Source organism: Scardinius erythrophthalmus, assembly GCF_964197995.2.
Source record: "Scardinius erythrophthalmus genome assembly, chromosome: 10".
In the NCBI taxonomy this organism is placed as follows: Eukaryota; Metazoa; Chordata; class Actinopteri; order Cypriniformes; family Leuciscidae; genus Scardinius; species Scardinius erythrophthalmus.
The window spans coordinates 14,713,421-14,738,625 of NC_138230.1; the positions used below are offsets into that span (position 1 = coordinate 14,713,421).

Consider the following 25,205-nt stretch of genomic DNA (forward strand, 5'->3'; position numbering starts at 1 on the left):
GGTTACTTGCCTTTCAGAAGATAACTATAACCCGTATACTGTGAGTCTTGCTGCAGCATCACGGTCTCTATTATGAAACGATATGTTTATAATTGCAGCTATTACTGTGGTGATGGAGGGGCATAAAGGCTATCAAGCCTTCTTCCATGTGTGGTCCGGGACAGAAGAGTTTGACTGCATGTCACAACAGGGTCCGGCGCTGTCAGGATTTGCCGCAGTTGCTTTTTCCCTCTCCTTCTCTGCATTCTCTCCCTCCTCCACAGCAGCCGGAACAAGAAGAGGGGATTTACTGTGAAGGAAATGAGGGACAACAGTGAGTGTCTGGCTTCACCCTCCATAGTAAGCAACAAAATGTGAAGGGGTCAAAAACAACATCGAGAACACACTTTTATGTCATCTTTCACATTAAAAGCTGCCACTGTTACGCTCACACAATGGTTTACACTATCATTTGCAGCCAACTTCTTTGCACATCATTTTAGGAACAAAACCACTTTTCGAATATAAAGGAAAATCATTTTTTTGAAGACCCCAGTGCTGAAAATCAAGTTTTTAATGTTGTTTATATGTCTCAAATTAATACAAACCATGTGTAAATTAGTATTTTCACCTTAAAACTGCATGTGTCAGAGACAATCTTAAAAACACAGTTTGAAACCGCCCGTGTTTCCTACCGGCTTATATAACCAATCCCGTCAGCATGTGGAGCGGGGCGTTTCTCCACTTACTTCTTTTATGATGTTGAAAGCGTTTCTAAGAATGTTGATTTTTAAAAGGCAGCTCTCTGACTCTGAAATGGTGAACGGGAACATGGTTTGTGTAACATTAGCAACATGTTATTAGCTGTTTGATAACGTATTCAAGCCGAAGGCTAATCATATATTGTCCGACGTTGTAGAGAGCAATACATAAAACTTGTAGCCTCTATTATTCACTCCTGAATCAGTTTCTAGTTCAAACATACTGAATGAAACCAATATTACCACTTGCCATTGTGGTAACTAACTGGGACTAATTTGCATATTCATGGTTCTGCGTATAATAAATGAAACAAGGGTGTAGAGTTACATTCAAGCTATTTTAAATGAAGGCCTTCTGAAGCGAAGCGATGTGTTTTTGTAAGAAAAATAACCATATTTATGACTTTATAAACTATAATGACTGCCCAGCCCTATTTATTTGAACCGTGAGAGGCGTCTACTCACAACTAAGCTTACGCTACTCCTACATCATACGTCATGTGTCGTTACTCACTCCCATTGTAAAGCTTGGAAGAGCCAGGATATTATTTAATATAACTCTGATTGTGTTTGGCTGAAAGAAGAAAGTCATGTACACCTATGGCTTGAGGGTGAGTAAATTATGGGCTAATTTTCATTTTTGGGTGAACTATCCCTTTAAGGCATGAAGGAATCATTTTCACAGAGAAAGAGGAGTTTTATGGAATACAATTATTAAATGCAGGGGGAATATTTTTTAAATCTAAAAAGCCATTATGTCTAACCGAGTTGTGTTCCAAATTTGATGTGGTTGATGAGGTTTTAAAGTAGAAAATCAGCAACTGATTTTCACAGGATGAATTTTGAGTGTTTAAGCTTTTGGATGATATCTAATTTATGATAATTACTAAAATAAAAAATGTGATCGGGTAAAAGGGCAATAAAAGGGACACTGACAGTTAACATGCTATATAAAATGTGCTTAAATCCACTTTTTAACTTCTTTATTAGAAAAACAAATCTAATTTACAGTGCAGCATAATCAATAATCATAAACAAGGGTTTAAATTTGTCTTTTTAACAAAAACACATTTATTTAATTTGCAGCTATTTTCTTTACAGAGCCAGAATTTTTTTTAAATTCTCATAATTAAAAGCTTGTGCAAATTTATGATGAGTGGTCCGGAATGAGAAGTTCTGATGCAGAGCAAAGACTCTTGGTAAAAAACTGTCCATTAATTAAACCCTACAAAAACTTTGATGTCTAAAAAAGGCAGTTTGAAGTAGTTATTAGCCTAGCCTAGCTTAGCACAAACACTGGAGGTAAATGGCTCCAGCTAGCATACTGCTCCCAATAAGTGACAAAACAACGCCAACATTTTCCTATTTACGTGTTGTGATTTGTATAGTCACAGCGTGTACGAATAACAAGGTCACATGAGACAAAGCCTTCGCCTTCAGAGAATATGACTATACAAATCACAACATGTAAATAGGAAAATGTTGCCATATTTTGTCACTTATTGGGAGCAGTATGCTAGCTGGAGCCATTTACCTCCAGTCTTTGTGCTAAGCTAGGTTAGCGGTGGGTGCGTCAGATAGAGTTACAGCACGCACGGAGATGAGAAGGGTATGTATGGACTTATCTAACTCTGGGGGACACGGTGAATAAGTCCCAAAACATTGGCGTGTTCCTTTAAAAAATTATTCTGCAATGGGTAGTTTAGTTTGTACAATACAAAAACCATTATGCCTATGGAGAGTCCGAGTAAATATTCAAGTATTCATGAGTCCCACATATTCAAGAATGTGTCTGTGTGTGAGTGTATGTTTATGTGTGTACCTGTCTCCTGTCTGAGTGATTAATCGTCTGCAGGTCTCCATTTGAACATCCAGCCCTCTTTTCATGCTGCACATCTCCATATACTCATGCAAATGCCTGTTCATGTCAGACTTAGCAGTTGCCAATTCCAACTACAGGTACAGACAAACACAAAACAAACTTAAAGTAATAGAAAGACATGCAGAGTTAGGTTTTTAGACACAAGCTCAATCTCTTTACCTCAATTTGGTCAATGGTATCTTGATAATCCTTCTCGCGGGACTTGAAAAGGCACTCTGTGTCCTTTATCACCTTCTCTATGGACTCGTCTTGCTGTGTGAGACAGGGTGAATTAGCAAAGAATATATATTTTTTTTTTGAGATGTCTTGTAGCTTTCTCTATATGATGGAAATCAATTCAGTTAAAATGGTGACTCAGTGTTTTTTTTTCTCATTCGCTTGCCGTTTATAGCAAAACTGATGAGCCAACAGAAACCACTAAGCTGTATTAGGCCTAGTGTGAGCATTTTCATATTATGCTTGTATTACGGGTGTTTTTGTGTGCCTGCTCGAAACATTTGGATGGAAAAACATATCAATAGGTCAAAAATAAATCTAGATAAAATATTAGACTGAATAATGTATAAATCTTTTTAAAAAGCAACACCAGAAGATAACTGCTTTTTACTGCAATACTGTAGTAATCTATCTATTCTGTAGTTTAAAAGTGTATAAACTTCATGAGATTTGATGACTTGGTTTAAATAAATATTATGCAAATGAAAACTGGATGTTAAATGAGTCTGTATGTTCAGCTGTTCAAATGCATTTTTGTTTTTTTCCAGGTGTAATTGGATTCATTTCATACTTTCATACAATCAGTCATGAGAACATATGTTTTTACATTAAATTACTCATCAAAATAAGTTAAGCAGTTTTCAAGTTTCAACTCATTTTTTTTAAGTCAGTTTAATATAATTGAATATACAGCCAAGGTGACTGTACATAGGAATTTAAGACAGCAACTTTTTTTTTCTACAGTGTATATAATTCTATCATGCCGATGTCATTTCGTAAGTCCATCACTGGAAAAATGAATAAAAGATGGATGTACCTCTCCTTGGTTGTCAACACTGAAAGTGTATCCTGGAAAATCTTCCCAGAGTAACAGAGTTTCCTCCGTCTCTTCCCATGCAAGACTGTCGCAGTCATCCTCAAACTCACATTCGCGTCTGGGGCATAAAACCAAACACTCCTTCTCTCAAATGATTTGAAACAGTCTGTATAAAATATGTCAGATGTTCAACGGCGCCACTTACAATTGATTGAGCATCCTCTGCATCTCCTCATTGATCTGATTGGCTGATGAGCAACACAGATCCACCTCCTTATTCCCGCTATCCTCACTTTCAGAGATGCTTACTGGTTCATCGCTCTCGTTCCCTCGGATTGTCTGCGGCGCTGGTTTTCGTGGACGGCGAGTCAAGGTTGACGGAGGTGTGGCTACTTGCTAGAAAACAGAATATGAATAAAAATCTTCAGTGTCACATGATCCTTCAGAAATCGTTCAAATATGCTGATTTGGTGATCAAGAAACATCTCTTTTTATTATCAATCTTGAAAACAGTTGTGCTGCTTAATATTTTTGTGGAAACCGTGATAGATTATCTTCAGGATTCTTTGATGAATAGAAAGTTTAACAGCATTTATTTGAAATAGATATCTTTCGCAACACTATAAACACACACACACCTGGAAGATCTGAATCATATCTTCACAATTTCTCTGCTGCGCTACATCACACAGACGAGCCGTGATGTCAATCCTGCGACAGATGTCCATGTCCACTTTCATGGCCTTCTCCTGGATCTTACTGTCCAAATCTGAGTGATTCTAAAGGAGAGAAGGGAAGGGAAGTGAGGATATTTTTGAATTTGTCTAATTAAAATGGAGTGGACAAGTAAAGAGGATCAATTACTCCGCTAAGACATTTGTGGGACACCGTTTGACTTGACTCAGCATTATTTGTGCTTCTATAGAAATAAACAACATTGACTAAATGACTTAGTGAGGTATTTTTGAAGTCAGGTCACGTGAATATTGTGCTTAACTCACATTGCTCATGAGGCCTTTGAACAGAACCAGCTCCGCTTTAAGCTGCTTAACCCTCAGAGCAAGCTCATCCTGGCACACCTCGCTCTCCTGCAGGTCCTGCAACACAACAAGTGTCATCAGAGTGTAGACAGTGGAAAATAAGATTTGATTATTAGTTTCATTCATTTAAATATTAAATTGATTTGGTCTTACTTCTTCAAGCTCTGCAACTTTTTCCTCAAGATCCATCCGCATTGCGTATTCCTCTTCCCATCTAGAATAATTAATAAGACGAGAGAATTGGCGAATCACACAATCACAACCAATTATATCATATCAGGTCTCAAATATGATAATCATCTATCTATCTATCTATCTATCTATCTATCTATCTATCTATCTATCTATCTATCTATCTATCTATCTATCTATCTATCTATCTATCTATCTATCTATCTATCTATCTATCTATCTATCTATCTATCTATGTTTTTGAAGGAGAGAAGGCTGGATGCTTGACGGATGTCTTGAGGAAGAGCATTCCACAACCTAGGAGCCACAACACTGAAAGACCTGACTAAACCAGACTAAACTTAGTGGTGGTTAACAATCCCGCACTAGAGGAGCGCAAGTAACGAACAGGACCATAAGGCTGAAGTAAGTCAGATAAGTAAGTAGGACCAAGGTTATGGAGAGCTTTGTAAGTGAGGATTAGTACCTTGAAGTTTATACGCAAGGAAACCGGAAGCCAATGAAGGTGATAGAGGATTGGAGTAATGTGCTCATTCTTTATAGTGTGAGTGATCAAGCGGGCTGCTGAGCTTTGAACATATTGTAATTGTTTGAGATTTTTAGCTGAAAGGCCATAAAAAAGTGAGTTATAATAATCTAGTTGACTCTGTGAACCAGGCATGTACTGGCCATCGGGACTACCGGGAGATTCCCGGTGGGCCGACGTGCTTTTTGGGCCGATGCATCTCATATGTATGTAGGCTATATAAAAAATGTTTGTTTGTTTGTTTGTTTGTTTAGGCTACTTAATGGCCCATAAAACTAGTACATCGGCGGCCCATTCGTTTTGTTTTGTTTTGCTTAATTGGCGGCGCTGGGTTAGTGCCGGTGTAATGCATTGGTCAAAAAAAGGCAGCGTTAGTTTTTTTTTTCGGACACACCGGCCCATGGAACACGTAGGCCCATTGGTTCTTTTCTTGATTGACACTGAGCTGGGCCAATCACATCTTTAAACACCTCCTTTGGGTCTGTGTCAGTGTGTATCTATCTGTCAAAATAGTCTGAGAGATGGAGAAAAAACGCAAGGAATGTGCAGAGAAATTGCGTAAAAAATAGATACAGAACGCTGTAAAATGTGTCAAAATTAGGGGTGTAACGATACACGTATTCGTATTGAACCGTTCGGTACGAGGCTTTCGGTACGCACTACGCATTTTAAAACCGAACGAACGTTGGACTATTTTTCCTGCCGACCAAAATTTTGTTATTTCAAATGTTGGCGCGTTGCGCGTGGCAAGCGCGCTCAAAATGTAAGAGACGCCGGCGCGACCACAACATTGCCCAACATCATGGCAAACGTAATGCAAGCGAAACGAAACTGCTCGTTATTGTGTGGTTGAAGGACCGTTAATCAGTTTAGACCAGTGCAGCGCGAGCCGATCTTGATCAAGCGACACTGTTACTACACAGCGCTAATAAGAGATCCAGTAAAGAAAGCATTTGCATTCGCCACTGAAGTAATAACATCACTGCGAGATCTAGTGTGAGAAACATTCACATTTCTCCGTTATTAACGGATCAAACAGCGCTGACCTGGAAACCAGGAAGAAACATTGTGCCATGAATGAACTATCCAGAGTCCACAGATCAGCAACATTCACCATGGATTTACTAACTGCAACCCTGCATGGAAGTTTGGCAGGAATATTAGGCTATAATGCCTCAAGTAACATTGCGTCGGTTTTATTTTGACATTATGAATACAATTGCTGCCCTCAAAATGTTAATCTGAACTAAAATAAACCTTTATTTATAACTACTAGAATATTACATTTCATTTTTTCCAAGGAGCTGTTTTGTTTTATATGCTCCTAAGAAGAATCAATTATAGCTCCAGAATTGCTCAAAGTAAAAAAAAAAAATTGTACTTTATGATGTTAGTTTTAATAAAAAAAAAGAATAAAAAAAATTACATCTTTTTGCTGTATCAAAAACGTACCGAACCGAACCATGACACAAGTGTATCGTATCGAACCGAACCGTGACAAAAGTGTATCGTATCGAACCGAACAGTGACAAAAGTGTATCGTATCGAACCGAACCGTGACAAAAGTGTATCGTATTGTATCGTATCGAACCGTGATTTTTGTGAACCGTTACACCCCTAGTCAAAATATATTTTCTGCAGCAACAGGACCTTAATCAGCTCCAGTGGCTGATGATGATAGTGAGGAGGATCAGGAGAGAGAGAGAGAGTGTAGAGCCTGCGGTAAGCAGAACTACTTTCAAAACACTTGGATATGTCATGAGTGTAGGAACCCATTACCCAGTTACGCATTATTTCCACATCTGCATAGTTGACGATTACCAATAGGCTACTGCAATTTACTAAATTTAATGAGACTCGTTTGTAAATCATGTTTTCCGCCAAAATAACTGTGCAGTTTCCCTCAAAATAAAAAATCATGTGCTTATCTCTTACAACTATAGAAATTAGTACAAAAACTAATCATGAAAGCTTCCTTTATTTTTCAGTGCATTAGTTTTACAATATATGGCTATTATATCATTGAATTAATATTAGAACTTATTGTGTAGTAGTGTAATCTAGACAGAAACTATAACTAAAAGAGGTTTGAATTTTTCTTTGCTTAATTTGCACACTGAATATGGGTTGAAGCTTTTTTAATTTTTTAAACTCTCAAAGAGCACCAGATTGATGAATTTAACATTAAAATGCACAAAATTTTCTTATGGGGGGGCATGCCCCCAAACCCCCCTAGAGGCACACTCACCACAGCTTTACCAAAAATCCTGTGAGAAACACTGGTATTGCTATGTCAATGCAGCTTATGGCATTTTTTTTGGATTGATCACTGTGGAGAATAGTTCAATTGTGTTAATAAATTACAATTTTAACTCTCACTCATTCCTACTCACTCATTACATGGCATTAGTGATTTTAAGGAATAGGAGTTGAACAAAAACATATTCAAGGGCGTGCAAAGATGGGTGGTGTCTATGATCATATGTAGTGGGCCAGTCTGGGCCAAAATGCCAGGGCCGAATTTTTGTCCCAGTCCAGCCCTGCTGTGAACTGTGACAAAGGCATGTATTACGAATACGAGAGATATTACGTAGGTGGAAAAAGTTGTCGTTACCACTTTACCGATGCGATCATTAAATTTAAGAGTGGAATCAATGAGAACACCAAGATTTTGTTATTATCATTATCAAGTCATCATCCAAATCTATCACTTGACCGGATAATTTAGATACAACAGATTTAGAGCCGATCAGTATTACCTCTGTTTTACCGGAGTTAAATTTAAAGTAATTCGCCTCAAGCCAAAGCTTGAGTTCCTTGATGCAAGTTGCTAATGTAGGCGGAGGAAAAACTGAGGTACTACTTTCTTTAAAGTCCGCGTGAACCGGAAGTTGCAAACGACTTTTCTCCAGTGTTGTGAAATATTTCCCAGTGAAAAGGAATATTGAACAGAGGGCAGGGTTTTACTCTACCGCTCCTCCTCTCCATCTCTGCTCATAACAGACTAACGGTTTGAGGGGAGTGGTTAAGCGTTTCCCAAACCAAGCCGTCAAACCTACGTCATCAGAGAAGGAACTCCATTCCAGACCGGAAATAACTTTTCAAACTTTGATTAAAGATTACGACGGCAAAAAAATATTTTCTGTGTATTAACTTGCACGGATTAATTGTTCACCACAAGACTAGTAATATGCGCTAACAAAGTAAATAGGGTCAATTTGGTTTCAGTTGGACTTTAAAAAGTGAAGTGTGTAATTTCTGTGTCACTAGAATAACCAAATAGAACTGAACTTAATCAGGTTAAATGCCAGATTTAATTTGATTTACTGTAATGGGTTGTTCTGTTGTATACCTTGGCTTTGATCATTCCAGAAAATATTAAACAAAACTATCTGTAATGCAACCTATAATGGCGGCTTAGTTATACGTTGCATATAAAGATGTAAATAAATATCAAATTAGATGCATTTAAAATGACGACGATCCTCAACAAACTCGTCCCTATACTGGCGTGATGACTCCAACTTCCAACCAGGTGGAACTGGATAAATATTCTGAATGTTCTGATCCAATCTGACTTCTGACCTGTAATGCTGCCTGGATCATAATCATACACTGTTCGCTCGTTGGCCAGAGGAGAACTGGCCCCCCGACTGAGCCTGCATGGTTTCTCCCAAGGTTCTCTCCATTCTGTCACCTGATGGAGTTTGGGTTCCTTGCCACTGTCGCCTTGGCTTTTGGCTTGCTTAGTTGGGGACATTTAATATTCAACATTATTATTGATCTGCCTTACTTAAGGTGGACGATGATGACGATGACACACACACACACACACACACACACACACACACACACACACACACACACACACACACACACACCCCTTCCATTTTAGTCCATTACTGCAGTATCACTGCAGGTGTTAGAGCAGGTGATTTATGTTAGTGTAACACTGAAATAACTTTCTAATAACTTTCTTCTTAACACACCAATGAATACACTGACAGCTGAATCAGCAATTCCAGAAACCAGGTGCCACTGAATCACATATTCAACTAAAAACACTAAGAAAATATAACAGAAAAACATACAACCAAAGGGTTCTTGAGAAGTAAACCTGACTGTGCTATTTTGGCTGATACTCAGTAGCCTTGGCAGCTGGTGGAAGTCTGAACGGGAAGGTAAGGGAGAGATTGTTGAATGATTCTCTATTGGCATGCTGGCAGTAGCACTCAGTTCAGTACTGCATTGCAGATGTTGAGGCGCAGAGGGGAGGAGGCTGAAGACGGAATGAGAGAGATGGAGAGATGGAGAGAGAGACTCATCGGGAGGGAGGGAGGGTTATAGAGGGGATTGACTCAAACTCCTTCATGTCATTTTACTCATTAGTCATGTATTGTTCTGAAACCCTCCTAAAATTAATTAGCATTATTAGGATTATTCATATGTTATAATATTAATGCATTAAATTAAAAACATATTCAAATTATATTACTGTATATAATATGATATAGTTTGCCTAAACAAACTTTAGGTAACAATAAAAGTAAAAAACAACAACAACACAAACAACAACAACTACATAACAGTGAAAGAGAATCAGGTAGTGGTCCAATTTAAACATACTATATTTAATATAGTATTATATTTAATATATTTATTTTACTATATTTAAAATAAAATCAATTAAATTAATAAGAATTCTGCCTAAAAAATGAAATAACTTTTAACTACTGAATGCAAAGGATAATCCTACAGCATTTTTACTATATTTTAAATCATTTGTTAATTAACTAATGGGGGTCTAGAGCAAAAATGACTGAAAATAAAATCAAGAAATTATATTCTAACAAATATCTGACACAAGGATGACATTATATGTTTAGAAATAATATACCCCAGAAAAAAGCAACAAAGTTCATTTTGACTGCGATATGCACTGATTATACAGTAGAGTAAGTGAATTCTGTTTATGAAATTAAATTAAATGAATTAGAGATAGATTAATTAGAGTCAGTGTCAAACCAGCCCTAATAGTTTAATCTTGCTAAAGAAAAGTGCAAACACATTCAAACAAATTTCACAAAATGCTTCATGTATTTGCATTGAGCACATCAACTATACCAGATTTTTATGAGGGCCACAGGGAGATATTATATGAATATTGAGTGATACACTATTATTAACCTGTAATCTCAACTCACGGTGGTAAAACCTGAGGGTCTCTGCTTTAGTGGATGTTGTTTTGTTAATGAAGATTCTGCTAGAAACATGTTACATTGCAATTCACTGGTCTATATTACCAGAATGCACTGTGTAATGTATGGTGCATATTCATATTTTCTGTTATGGTAATGACACATGATGGTAATGAGGGTTTTTCAGTTTTTAGGGGAAAAAAACTACACAAGCCCTAATTCAATGTTAGCTAGCAGTCAATTGAATGGTTTGATTGTAAATTAATTTTTCCTTCAGAAATCATTCTAATATGCTGCTTAAGGTTTTTTCAGAAGTTAAAAAGAACAGCCTTTATTTAAAATAGTAATCTTTTCTAACAATATAAATCTTTACTATAACTTTTTATTAATTTAACACATCCTTGCTGAATAAAAGTATTAATTTCTTTAAAAAAAGAAAGAAAAAAATCACTGACCACAAACTTCTGAACATATTGTTACAAAAGACTTCTACTTTGAATAAATGCTGTTCTTTTTTTAAAAACGTTTTATTCATCAAAGAATCATGAAAAAAGTATCACAGGTTATAAAAAAATATTAAGCAGCACAACTGTTTCCAACATTGATAATAAATCATCATATTAGAATGATTTCTGAAGAATCATGTGACACTGAAGACTGGAGTAATGATGCTGAAAATTCAGCTTGCCATCAGATGAATAAATTATATTTTAAAGTATATTCAAATAGAAAACCATAATTGTAATAATATTTCACAATATTACATTTTTTTCTGTATTTTTGATCAAATAAATGCAATCTCTATGCGCATAAGACACTTATTTCAAAAACACACAAAAAAATAGTAAAGTTTCCAAACTTTTGAATGGTACTGTATAGCTATATTATCATACTGACAAGATGTAACTGGCATGGAAAGGCTACAGAAGTTGCACTGCGCGCGCAAAGAGCGCGTAAAGTTGTGCGTAAAAGTTGCATTTTGAAGCTTTATACAGTCATTTACAAGAACATCACATTGCACACATACTAACCTCCTTTTGTATTCGTCTCTCTCCCTCTTTACCTTGGCGAGCACATTATACAGGGCCCGAATCTCTGGGGTGATTGTGTCTATCTGGACACCCACCCCGTCTGGAGGCACCCATGACGACACACCTGGACCCGAGAACCGCGACTCACGCCCGGTGCTGAACCTCGAATTATAAGACCAGACAGAGCCAGGGTGACATCTGGGTGGAAAATTGTTGGTACAACCAATCCCGGTACTGACATACTTCCCGTTAATATTGCTGGTGATTTTTGGAGCAGGATCAACCGGGCTGATGGGGAAATTTGGGGTGAGATTGAAATTAGAGTCTGTCAGATTGGATGGGTTCAAGTTTTCAACTGTTGCCCTGTTATTGGACTCGAAAGGGAGGGTGGTGTTATTGAAAGCAGGTGACAACAATGTTCCGGACAGATATGCGGTGTCGTTCGCGTTCTGAATGGGTATCAGGTCTGGCCTAACAGGAACTAATCCAACGAAGCCGGTTTGAACCCCAACATCTCGCGTTAAAGGCTTTCTATTTTCTACACACTCTGCATTGTCATCCAAAGCCTGTTGCAATTGGTTTTCTAACACATTATTCCGACGTTCCAGTTCATGCACTTTGGCTAAAAAGCAGCGGAAACGCAAATTAAGAGTTTTGAGGACGCTGATGTTGGATCCCAGGTCGTTACGCAGGGCCGTCGCGGCAGGAGGAGGTGGAGACACCCGGTGAAGATAGTTACCCAGGTGTAGATACTGTGTTCCCGGAGGTGGTAAAGCGCCCAGGTCAAACCCATCTTGCCCGAAGCCACCCGTGTGCTCGCTCAAGAAAAGGCCCGCTGGATCGGTCCAGTGGCCCGATGACGCGGAGTCCGCGAAGCCCGTCACCTGGTTCTGTTGGAACGAATACACGTTCTCCCCCAATACAGGATTCATTCTGGTATGAGAAAATCTAAAATGCTCAAAGTCCGGCATGAACACTGATTTAACTCTGTGCCTTCAAAGCGGATCCTCTGAAGTTAATAAACTGAAGGAACACTTGTCCGATTCAAGAGGACCAAATGAATGAATCCGATTAACACCCGATCAAACTGAAGCCTTTAAATGATATGACAGTCTTTTAATGAGAAATAAGGACGCGTTACGCGTATTTGCATGCTATTTGTTATGCCAACACCTTAACAGACGTGGTTTGTTTTCTTAGAGAGGATTAAACGCGTCTTCATAGCGGAACAGCCAGGCTCCAGAGCAGAGATAAACATGAGAGAAGCAACTGCGGCTCCTTCTTACCGTGATTAGATAGTATAAGCGCCTCACTCGCGCGCATCGCGACAGTTTGTCCAGTTTTGCAGACTTCAACGTGTAGAGTTTTATCGATGCTGTAAAATAAGACATTTAACCCCAGGGATTGTTACGTTATATTTCATTGTCCAATATTTAAGCTCACAATTTTGAATGTGCGTTTGATTGTTTCTGGGATTTACGGTAGCGAAAGTGTACCTTTCACGTCACTGACTGTGATTGGCAACAACAGTGTGCTACAAATTGTGACGGAGAGCGTGCAGCATCCGAACCAAACAGTAGGCCTAGTATTAGTTTTTGCGACTTTTTAATTAGGTTTGTACAAGATTCAACACCACGACAAGTGATATAAATTATATAAAGATAAAATCACGGGATTCTAAATAAGAATAAAGCAATTTCAAGTTTTTGAGTCAGAGCATTGTTCCATCTACTTTTAAAAAACGTTCTTTGCATTTATGAATATGACATTTCGACAATAAAAAGGGCTGTCTTCATCTATAAACACTTTCGGCAATGTGGACCTTTAGAGAAGTAAAAAAATTCAGAAATGTAGCTGTCTTTTTATCTGAATTATTTCCACAACATGTCAAATTAGCCAATGTGTTTAGCAGTATTAAGTTGAACAAAATAGCTTATCTTAGCTATAAGTACATAATAGCCTACATAATATTTTCTCACACTTTCCATAGTTCAAATTATAGTTGATTTGAAATGACAGTAATTTTTTTTTTTTTTTCATATTTCATCTCAAGTATCTTCACTGACACTTTTGCCTCCTTGGTAACTAAGCACACTAACTTTTGAGATAAAACTGTACTTTTATAGAATATTTTCATAGTATAAAAGTGAAACTCTCTTTTAGGTTATAAAATCTGGGTCTGGGATCAGGGAATGAAATCTATGTTAAATATATATAAATCTATGATTTACAGCATGGTCTTGGGTATAAAGTCTTTCTACGCAGTAAAAAAAAAAGTTCTCCAAATATAATTTTAAAACAGAATACATCCAAAGCATATGTTTCACCAGGGCCGGCGCTAGCCATTTGGGTGCCCTAAGCACAAATGCTTGGTGGTGCCCCCCCCCCACCCACCCACCAAGGGAATAACAACCATTCAGAATTTCTTAGTTAGGTTCTCTTTACTTCCAAAATAACTGCTGCAAATAAATAATTTTACATTAACAATGGCACCAAACATGAAAAGAAATAAATAATATAAAGGTTAAAATTATAAATACCAAATACCACCACAATTACTAAAAACACAGATTTGGAACTGAACAATGTAAACACAGAAAGTTAAAAGTGCAAAGGTCAGGCACAATATAATAATTCTGTACATAATTTGACAACTCTGTGAATATGAAAATATACAAACACTGAGATTGTGTTTTTTTTTTTTTTTTCTTCTAATTGCAGTTTCAAAGTTTAAAAAAAAATATATATATATATTAGCCATGCAGGGCTAAAGCCCCGGATCTTTTGCACTACTATAGCGACGCCCCTGGACATGCATAGGCGTAATTTGCGGGTAGGAAGTGGTGCGGCACGAATGTACCAATACAAACAAACAAAACATCTCCAGTTAACCAGCAGAGCATTCATTTAATTCGTTTTTTAAATAAGAGTCGATCTAGCGCTGAAATGTGTTGTTTTTTTAAATCAACTGATCAAAGTGCTCGTTGCCGAGCGATCAGTGGCGCGGATACTATGTTTGTTTCTGGCTCGCGCACAGCCTTCACTCAGACGCGCGTTTCAATCCGTTGTGGAGAGACTCTCTATTCGCTCCGGTACAATTAGAAAACAAAAAGCACAAAAAGTGTCCCTGCCTGATATACAACCACTAAAAAACATAATCGGTTTTGATGAGAAAAAAAAAAAAAAAACTATATGAGTGCGGATTAGAACTCAGAACCTCTGACACGCTTGGCAAAAATTCTACCACTGGACCACTTAAATACACACATAGTTTTCGTCGGATCAACATATAATAGGCCTCATTGAACGACCACTTAAACCCAATATTAACATGCTTTAGACATATTTTATTTGTTATTTATACTAGTACCCTATTGTGATGATTTTTCACGATCCAGATTTTTTGGTGCCCCCCCAAGCACTTGGTGCCCTACGCGCAGTGCGTGATGTGCGTGTGCGGAGCGCCGGCCCTGTGTTTCACATTAATTATTAGTGACATAGCTCTATTCAACACTGTTTACAAAGTGTTTTACAGTTAAATAGAACAAGCAGGACTCAGAAAAGCACAAATAGAGGACTTCATTGTGTGGCGCTACAAGCTCACCCTCATTATCATATCCATCTTGAGCATGACACACAATAATAAGTAAACTGAGTTTTATTTTTAACAGTTAATATATTTGGTGTGTGTGTCCATATACGGCCTGTGTGAAAAATAACCACTGAAAAAAATTATCACAAAAAAAAATCACAGTAATCATTTGGGCAACTTAGTCAAATGGCATTAAATATGTAAACAGATATCATACATATCTATTGGGGGCGCAGTTTACAGGTGGATCAGCCCTTATAAAGCGACAGCTGGTTATCCTTCTTAACCTCATTACACTCATCTTCGTGTAGAGAGAAGTAGGTCAGTAAATGAAAGAGCACAAATAAGCTGCCAAAAGCCAGACTTTTTGCTCTTAGGACAAAATAATAAAAAAAGTTCTTGTCTTAAGTGAGTTCTATGATCGAAAATTTAGTTCAGATACAGTGACTCATCAACATCACAGCTAGTCCTACACATAATGGCATGCTGTGTAAAGTGATCTGGGAAGACATGATTGGAGATGAAGGGATGATTACAGGCTTTTGCAGTTCCACTGGCAGCTCCATGACAATCGTGTTATCACATCAATGTCAAATATCAAGAAAATCAAGAGTCAGATTATAGTTAAGCAACCAATTAGAAGTTAAACATGTATAATCACTATAATAGGGAGTGAATAGCACTTGCTAATGGTATTATTGCGAGACAATAATGTCTGTTGGTTGATCATCAAATATACAGTATGTGAAAAGAAAAAATGAGTTCAGTGATCAGTTGACTTAACTTAAAAAAGTGAGGAAACCTGTTGTCTTAAAATTATTAAGTAGGCTAGTAAACCATGCATGCGTAACTGAAAAAAATAAGTTATGTGAAATTGTCAAGGTCACATATCTTAATTTTTTCAATTATGCATGCATATTACTAAATAATTTTAACTCAATGGGTTTCCTCACCTTTTTTTTTTTTTAAAAGTTAAGTCAACTTATCACTTTTTACAGTGTTTCAGTCACTCCAGCATGACTCACTGGATGACTGGATGTGATAGGCTTATGTCTATAGTATACTGGTCAAAATTTTTGCTTTTGTAATGTTTTTGAAAGAAGTTTGATGAAAATACAGTAAAAACAGTAATATTGTGAAATAAAACAAACTGTTTTCTATTTTAATATACTTGAAAATGTAATTTATTCCTGTGATGGCAAAGCTGAATTTTCAGCATCGTTATATCATTAGTGTCACATGATCCATGCTCAAATATGTCCAGTTACTTTTTTAGGGCTCAGTTATTAATGCTGATTCTTATTATTAGTTACGTTTTGATGCATTATATTTTTGTGGAAACCTTTTTATTTACTGTCACTTTTGATAGATTTTAATACTTTAAGGATTTCTTTATACAAACTTTTTATTGTATTTTTGATGATATAAATGCCTTGGTGAGCATAAAATACTTATTTAAAAAAAAAAAAAAAACATAATTATTCCATACTTTTGACCGATCTGTCTGTTAGCTGGAGTGCATATAGTCATAAATATTCTTCTGAAGAAAGTTCTTCCATAAATTGTAGCCTATACTGATACCATTTGCATATCATTTGTTATAGTGTCCACATATACTCACTGAGCTCTGGGATGACTTTGCCCAAAGCCTTGGCAGTCCCTGTGTGGGTTTGAATGATGTTCTGTCTGGCATCTCGCTCATCCCACACAGCTCAATAAATAAGAAATGCACTGTAGTTGTTTTTTTTTTAATGTCCAGCACATTTCCTTACGGAAGATCATCGTGTCTAATATGCATGGAGCCAGTGAACGTTTTTAAAGACTTTCTGAAACATCCACCATTTTAACTGTGTACATGCATAAATTATTTAATTCATCTAGTTCTAGTTAAAGTAATGGCCAATTTTTATGTGTAGCAGTTAATAATAACAATGCAATTCCCCTTGAGTGTCACTAGGCGGCAACAACAGCTAATGACGCTCTCTGCAGGCAGCCGCACCCTATTAAAGGTGCATTAGCTCTTCATGCAGTGTATTTCCAAATTTTGTATTATATTTGTTTTACTTTTAGCAGTATGTGTTACCAAAACGATTTACAATAAAGGTCTTAAGTCCATGGAGGCACTTTAACAGCATCAGGACTACAAGCAGCATTAGGGGAGCATCACTGCAGCATTGCACAACGTGGATCTCTTACAAGTGATAGGGTGCTTCTAGTGGTTTGTATGAGAACTGCAATGCAGTATTACACTATCGTGGACTTACCTTTACTGTGCAATGTCTCTAGAAATATTACAGAGGCTATGCCACCATATACTATATTACCGTTTAAATGTATCACCGTTTTTACGTTGAAAGAAATTAATACTTTTATTCAGAGAGAATGCATTAACTTGAACAAAAATGACACTGAACATTTATAATGTTGCAAAAGATTTATATTTAAAATAAATGCTGTTCTTTGCCATCAGATTAATAAATTACATGTTATTTTAAATTGTAATAATATTTCACAATATTACTGTTTTTACTGTCTTGAAACTTATTTAAAAAATGAAACAATCTTACTGACCCCAAACTTTTGAAAGATAGTGTATATAAAAAATATTGTTAAATATATTGTTCAATTATATTATTAAATACTGAGATTACTTGAAATATTTTACACTACGTTCATGACACTTTTCTGACCCTAACATTCAAAAAAGCCAGAAAGAATGAAATAATGACCAAAAGACACAGTGACGCTTTCAGAATCAGGCATTGTTCATTCAGCATGGAAGACACCAGACCCATTATCTGACATTAGTACAGTACTCTAAAATATCGGGAACAATCAAATCACAAAGCAACATCACAAAGGCAATAAACACATGACACAAACCCTTCATCGTACACCAGACAATATAATCAATTAGAACCGGCAAAGCACACAGTGTAGCACCAGGTTTGAAACTGTTTGCATTGTCTGACACACCTGTAATTGCTTTATTAAAAGGACCAAATCTTACATACAAGTTGATATCAACACATTTGATTCTGACATCTCGCAAAAAGTATCATACTGCTTTAACAACGTCGACGCAACGACTGAGAACCATTGTAAGCTGTACTGTGTATTTCACGCATTTAACCAAACCAAACACATCATCTTTAATATATTCATAAGCACCAAAATCCAGTCGCAAAAAACCCAGCTGCTTAACTCGCAGCAATACTAGAGTTAATTCATAGGTTACAAAAGAAAATGCATTTAATGACCAGGTGTTCAATTGAACATGACATGCTGCGTTAATGCTTTTCAACAGTCTGGAATACGACCGAGTCAATACGTAGTGTGTGACCGTAAGCACCAGAAAATGTCTGCATTGAAATCTACAGTTGTGGAATGGACCTGAAGAGAAGTGCAGGATTTGTGAATGTAAGACAAAGTCACAATAGTGGAAAGGCTCTGTACTGAGTGTGAGTGAAAATCAAGTTAAATGATCCCAGTGAGCAGCTTTTGTGTGTGTGTGTCATATAAACATGTCAGATCTGGTGAGGTACGTTGATATAACTCTTGCCCTTTTATGAATATTGAAATTAGAAAATAAGTTAGGTAAGGGATCGGTTTCAAGCCCGTTCTGGGACCTGTTCCACTTTTTAAAAGGCAAAAACTGAGACTAGTAGGAAATGATCCCATATTAGAAACCATCTGAGAAGGATACTGACGGCTATTAACCGTCAAAAAGAACTGTGAGATCAAGTGTTGATACGCTCCCTGACTGTTTTGACTGCTGAGTTCATGTGTTTAAAATTAGCTTTATAAAAGACAATCTAAATAAACAAACCGCAAATATAAGAATATAAAATAACGCAGAACCAAAACAAATCAAAAATACTCCATAACAAAAGTCATCTTCATTATTGAATACATAAATTAAAAACTACACCTCCTTCATCTTCACCCGTCATCCCTTCTTACTGTCTGGCTGAGAGAGGGATGTGAAGATGGAAAAGAGGATGACAAGCACCAGATTAAGCAATGAGTGGATCTATATTAGTGTCTATGGAGGGCCTTAAAAACACTTTCAACCCTTGCGTCTGCCTCTACCTCCCTCTCTGCGAATTCTTTTGTTTTGCATCTTCATTTTTTCTTCCGTTCCTGTGAACATCTTGGGCAGTACCTAATGAAGAACGAAAATTAGGTAAATGTTGAAATATATTCACTTGTGCTGTCAAATCGATTAATCGCGATTAATCGATTCTAAAATAAAAGTTTAATATACTGTATGTGTATATAAATTATATATACACAGACACATCAAATATGTATATATCTAAATATAATAATATATATACACACATATATTAGGCTATATGAACACAAAATGTTATTTTAGACTCGATTAATCATTACTTTAGAGTTACTTTAGACTAAAACGTCTATTTCTACACTGATGTACGGCAGCATTGAATTGCATCAGTTTCAAGGGCAAAATCACATGACTACTAACCATTTCCCCCTGGGCTTGGTGGTCAGACCCACACAGGCAAAGTGGAACCACTCGATAGAACACTAGAGAAAGAGAAACACATTTAACATGAGCAAGCATATTAACTGTGAATACAAATGTATTGCAATCGGCTGTAATATAACATTGCGATCAAGGAATGAAGTTTCCAGTACACACTACAGGGCTCCAGACAAAAAAAAAAAAAAAAATCTATTAAGAAGCCATTGACCCCTAAAAGTAAAAAAAATTTAACTTTAATTTCAGTAATCTTGTCACGTTTGCCCGCCTTTTACAGCATCAGCTGGAAATAATGATCACTTGAAGTGGGAACTGAACGGCTTTTCCAACTTGAGAACTATATACAGTCATAAATAGTTGTTCTTTACACAGAATCTGATCCAGTGTCAGGGACAATTATTAGCATCACTTGGCCATTAAGTGTAGTTTGGCCTCCTTCTCAATGCATAAACGTTGTCATACAGTATGTCTTGCACACACACAGTGTATTTTTCTTTATTAGTAATATCCGAGATGTAAATTTGGTGAAAGGCAGCTCTTCACATTCAAATAGGCGATGCTACATTTTATTTTTAGCTCCTTCCATTCTTTCTATAGAACATAGAATTTTAGAATAGTAAAAATATAATAGATATGTAATATAGTGCATGTATTTAATGACTAACAAGTTTATGGACATTTAATGGCTATTGTGAGGTAAATTATGTGACATATTGTTCTCAAGAGGTTTTATTGACGTCTTTTCATGATTGAAACACTAATTGAGACATTAAACATTTGTTGTAATGTTTTTGTACACAAAGTTGTACTGTATCTTTCAACATACCTTCTGATGTTTATTCATGTTTATTTCGTGCTATGTTTATTGTGTTTATACATGTTTATTTTATAACTAGTAGTATAGAAGAGATCATGGGTTCATGTGCCGCTTGAGGCGCTACAGTGATCTGTCACGGCACATTAAAGAGACAGAATTTAAAAACTGAGATATTGTTTATTAAAAGTAGCAAACATATTAAAAGTAACAAAGCATGAAGCTTAGTGCGATTATTGGATGGCATGTGCACTACAGAAAACAGCATAGATCTTGAGAATAAGAATTGATATCAGTATCGATTAAAAACGGGATTTGTGAACGTTATGTAAACGATAGTTTATCCACGATGTGTGCACGAATAGACACTGCCTTTCTGCACTTTTACTAGGGTGATCATTCATTGATGGAAAGGTGATCCTCTGCGTCTCCTGCTTTTAGAGCAGTTTTTTTGTTAGTGTTGTTGTTCGATTGTTAGAAAAAGTCTTTCATTTTGACATGCTTTTCTGATGTGGAAAGCTGATCCTTGCGTATTTTGGCGATCAAACTCAGTGCATTGATTCACATCATCGAATTTATTATGTCAGTACAACAAAAGATGTGATAGGCTACTCATCAGAGAATACGCAGGTAAAAAAAGGCATTACAAGCCAATTTTTAAATCATAACGTGTAAATTTATCTTGTCACCAATGGTGTTCTCAGCAACAATAATACATGATAATATAATATAAAGATAAATATAAATATAGCTGCGAGCAGCGATTACGGGCCCAAGCCGGTGGCACCGTAACCCCGGAAATAAATATAATAAAATAAATATAGAATAAATATCTATATGTAAGCAATAAGGTAAGAGAGGCTGTGAGCGTGTTGGCCTCTGTCACAGTGCATGAGGAAGGAGACTCACGTCTGTATTGTCACAGCCAATCATCTCTCCGTATGAAACCTGGTGGCAGAGACAATAGGTGGGCTCGTTGGGGTCCACTGGCATGTCCAACACATCCGAGGGGTGCACGTTCCCAAAGTTCACAGCCGGGGTTGAAAACTCTGAGCTGGAATTTAAAAGGAACTAGTAAATCGGAGTTCCATTTTTTCCACCTCTAAGTCTTAATACAATTTTATTATCCCCCCCCCCCCTTTTTATTGACAGAAACAGTTAGAAAGGCAAAAGTAAATGCTGCTTACCAGGCTGTAGGGCAAACCGCTAACGCTTTGGTATTTCTAAACATTAAAAATGTATTTCAAAACAACTTCTCAGATATTTATGTACATGTTGGGAGGCTCCAGCTCCCCTCTCTCCTTTGAAATCTATTCAACATCTCAAACAGTCTACGACTTAAAGTCTAAACTAATCTCTATTAAAAGATGAACAATAAAACTAAACTTATCCTGTTTGTGGCACATACACTACCATTCAAAGTTTGGGGTCTGTAAGATTTAAAAAAAATGTTTTTGAAAGAAGTCTCTTATCCTCACCAAGTCATATTTTGTTGTTTGTACTGTTTTAACATGTTTTAACTGTAACTGGTCATTTATTCCTGTGATGCAAAGCTGAACTTTCAGTATCATTACTCCAGTCATTAGTGACGCATGATCCTACAGAAATAATTCTAATATGCTGATATGGTGCTCAAGAAACATTTCTTATTATCAATGTTGAAAACATTAATTGTGCAGCTTAATACTTTGATGGAAACAGTGATACATTTTGTTTTCAGGATTCTCTGACAAATAAAAGTTCTAAAGAAGTGCATTTATTTGAAAAATAAATCTGTTGAAGTCTTTACTGTCACTTTTGAACAATTTAACTGTCCTTGCTGAATAAAAGTATTAATTTCTTTGAAAAACAGAACAAAACAAAACCTTTGAATGGTAGTATTTATGTACTAAGTGCACAAAGCAGAAGTATTTAATTACAAAGGCAAACCAGTTAAAAAAAAACTGGTTTGGCGTCACAAGTGGCACAAAAATAACACACTTTACCTATAAAAACAGAAATATCATAGAAAATGTGTGTGATTCTCACCCTTGCGTGAGTTTGACCTTCTTCTGTCCGCTCTTGGAGCTGCAATCATCATCAGAGTTCTTCACCTTTGACCTAGTGCGAGTCACCTCCTTCTTCTTGGGTCCTCGATGATCACCTTCAAACAATAAACCATCAGAAACACTGTTGATGTATGAGATTCACATATCTGAGATGTGCATGTGTCAGAACAGCACTAATAGACTTAAGTACCTATGTTGCACTCACTCTTGTTGCCCTTGCTAGAGGTAGAGTCATAATCGGTGCTTTCTATCTGTTTCTCCTTGAGGTCAGCCTCAAAGCGAGCCAGGTCTGTATCCAACCTTCGGATATGCTTATCCACCTAAAAGCATAGAATAAATGAAGTGTGATGCACCATATGGAGTTATAAAGCAACTAAATGTACATTACAGATACATTTTACATTACATTTAAAACTCACTATCATTGAAAAGTTTGGATCGATACCATTTTTTAAAAATGTTTTTGATAGCAGTCTCTTATGTTCACCAAGGCTGCTTTTATTTGATCAAAATATTGTGACATATTATCATAATTTAAAATAACTTTTATAACATATTTTAAACAGAAATTGCAGTAGTTATAACAGTTCATTAGCAATGAGCAAAATTCACACTAACCATCTCATAGGTTTGCATCGCAAGCTGGACCTTGTCATCTCCAAACTCCTTGCACTTCCCATAAGACTGCTGGATTTGTCTTAACAGCGAGAGCTTCTGTTCGGAGGACAATGTCCGAGCGTTAGCTGTGTATTCACGAGCCAGAGAATCAATCTGTCCTTTCAGATCTACAGAAAGAAGAAATGTAACTTTATTTTATGATGCCCCTGTTACAGTGTAATTATAAAAAATAAGTACTACTGAGTAATATTAATTAACAACATGCCTTTACTATACAATTAGGTTTGGTTTAGGGTTAGTTGCTTGAAATAATGCAATTTACTGTTATGCAATTATGTAATTTACTTTAAGTACTGTAATAAGTAGGCTATGTAAGATGAGGAACGGACCCTAAAATAACCACTTTAGAAGAGATTTACTATTCCACATAATAAGTCACGCAATATAAACATGTAATATTGATATAAAGATATTATTCTATATTACTGTATTGATTTAGAGGCAGGTCTACAGTGTAGACTCACCCTCTGTCCTCTGGTCCAGATCTCGCATCAGCTGGAAGTTCCTCTGCAGTTCAAAGGGCAAATTCTCTATGCCTAAACAGATCAAGTGACATATGAATCTTCTACACAAATATCAAGCAATAAATAGGTTCATAAGGCTCAGCGCCTTTGCAAACCAGCACTACAGTAAACGATCTCCATCTGTACGAGTACAAGCGAACTCGATTGTGCTGAAACACTGCATTTAATGCTTGACACTGAGCTTTAATGTTCCCAGGTATTTATTTATATTATTTACATGTTTTAACAGCAGTAACGTTGTCACATTTATCGGCACCGCACCCACCAAACAAATCTACAAAACCATCATTCACATCATAACACGGTTTAAAGACCGTTAGCCCGTTAGCTTCAGAGCCCAATAACCGTACTGTCTTTATTAGCGCTGTTTTGTCTCGTTGCGCGATCGTTTTTTTTTTGTAAATTGTGTATGTATGTGAAACGTGCAGACATGCTGGACACTGTGAACACGGACGATGTTTATTTATGGGGATGAATATCGAAACAAAGACAATAGTCTTACTGTCCAAATAGTGCTCTAGATACATTCCAGCCGCCATCTTGACATACACAAACAAAGGTTCTTCCGGTATTACCGGAAGTCCCCGGGAATCTGGGTAGGGGGGCTGGGGGCTAATGATTAGGGGGTGTCTGTAGGCCCCTTTCATCTACTTGAAAGTACGTTGAAACAGAATGATATAACTCCTCTTTGTATGTTCAGAGATATGTTCTATGGTAAATAGCAAAATCGAAAAGATACTAGAAATAAATAACATTGTGCGTGAGACCTCATTTAGAATTTTGAGGGTATGACGTAGGCTATGAGATGGTAGGCCTACCTTATTTTATAACCACAAATGGTCTCAACCCATTTATGAAAGGCTATGCTCTATTTCATCTGAATATCAACATTTGTGAGATTCAGTCAGAGGCAGTGTTGGGTAAGTAACTCTAAAAATGTACAACCCCATTTCCAGAAAAGTTGGGACATTTTGTACAATGCAATCAAATCTGAGATTTGTCTATCTCTTTAACCTTTATTTAGGATAACTGACAAAAGTACAAACAGAAGATTTCTAATGGTTTCACTGACCAACAAAATTGTATTTTGTAAATATGAACAAATTTTGATTTTGCTGGCTGCAACACACTCCAAAAAAAGTTGGAACAGAGGCATGTTAACCACTGTGTAGTCTCATTTTCCGATGTCACGCCCATGGATCGTTGGCTAAACGTCTGATGCATATATAGCACACAAAATTGGAAAAACTTCAGGAGTTTAAAAGTTTTTTAACAGTCCGCCTGGAAACAAAAATGCTGTGACGCCAAACCCCCTCATGGAAGAAGAAAGACGTAGTGTTTACAACTGTGATAATGAGCGCTTATCAGGATCAACTAAACACTGGATTTTCAAA

The 25,205-nt window shown here is 36.7% G+C and overlaps 2 protein-coding genes across 5 annotated transcripts; both read right to left on the reverse strand.

Annotated features, from left to right (window-relative positions):
- Positions 1-132: 132 nt before the first annotated feature.
- iffo1a (intermediate filament family orphan 1a) lies at positions 133-12,613 on the reverse strand (the record flags this gene model as incomplete). Its single annotated transcript, XM_081376464.1, has 9 exons — positions 133-289; positions 2,563-2,693; positions 2,782-2,874; positions 3,656-3,773; positions 3,861-4,051; positions 4,294-4,434; positions 4,657-4,752; positions 4,849-4,909; positions 11,643-12,613. 9 exons carry the CDS (start codon positions 12,611-12,613, stop codon positions 133-135), a joined length of 1,959 nt encoding a protein of 652 aa, XP_081232590.1.
- Positions 12,614-17,654: 5,041 nt separating this feature from the next.
- Positions 17,655-24,368, reverse strand: ing4 (inhibitor of growth family, member 4). Of its 4 annotated transcripts, none has more exons than XM_081377547.1 (9): positions 24,314-24,368; positions 23,752-23,823; positions 23,228-23,394; positions 22,815-22,929; positions 22,590-22,704; positions 21,749-21,784; positions 21,471-21,615; positions 19,730-19,791; positions 17,655-19,399 (listed from the first exon to the last, which is right to left on the reverse strand). In XM_081377547.1, the coding sequence occupies exons 1-9, from the start codon at positions 24,348-24,350 to the stop codon at positions 19,360-19,362; spliced, it is 789 nt and encodes a 262-aa protein (XP_081233673.1). In that variant the 5' UTR covers positions 24,351-24,368; the 3' UTR covers positions 17,655-19,359. The 4 variants fall into 4 exon arrangements, with proteins under 4 accessions (XP_081233673.1, XP_081233672.1, XP_081233675.1 ...); XM_081377546.1 differs by having other exon boundaries at positions 22,800-22,929; XM_081377549.1 differs by lacking the exon at positions 21,749-21,784.
- Positions 24,369-25,205: the final 837 nt, after the last annotated feature.

Excerpts from the sequence above, each read along its gene's own strand:
- ing4 (XM_081377546.1), bottom strand. The coding sequence starts at position 24,350 with ATGGCGGCTGGAATGTATCTAGAGCACTATTTGGACA. Across the intron at positions 23,395-23,751 it reads TCTGGACCAGAGGACAGAGG|ATCTGAAAGGACAGATTGAT; the intron begins GTGAGTCTACAC and ends TTCTTTCTGTAG. Across the intron at positions 21,616-21,748 it reads GCGGTTTGCCCTACAGCCTG|CTCAGAGTTTTCAACCCCGG; the intron begins GTAAGCAGCATT and ends TTTAAATTCCAG.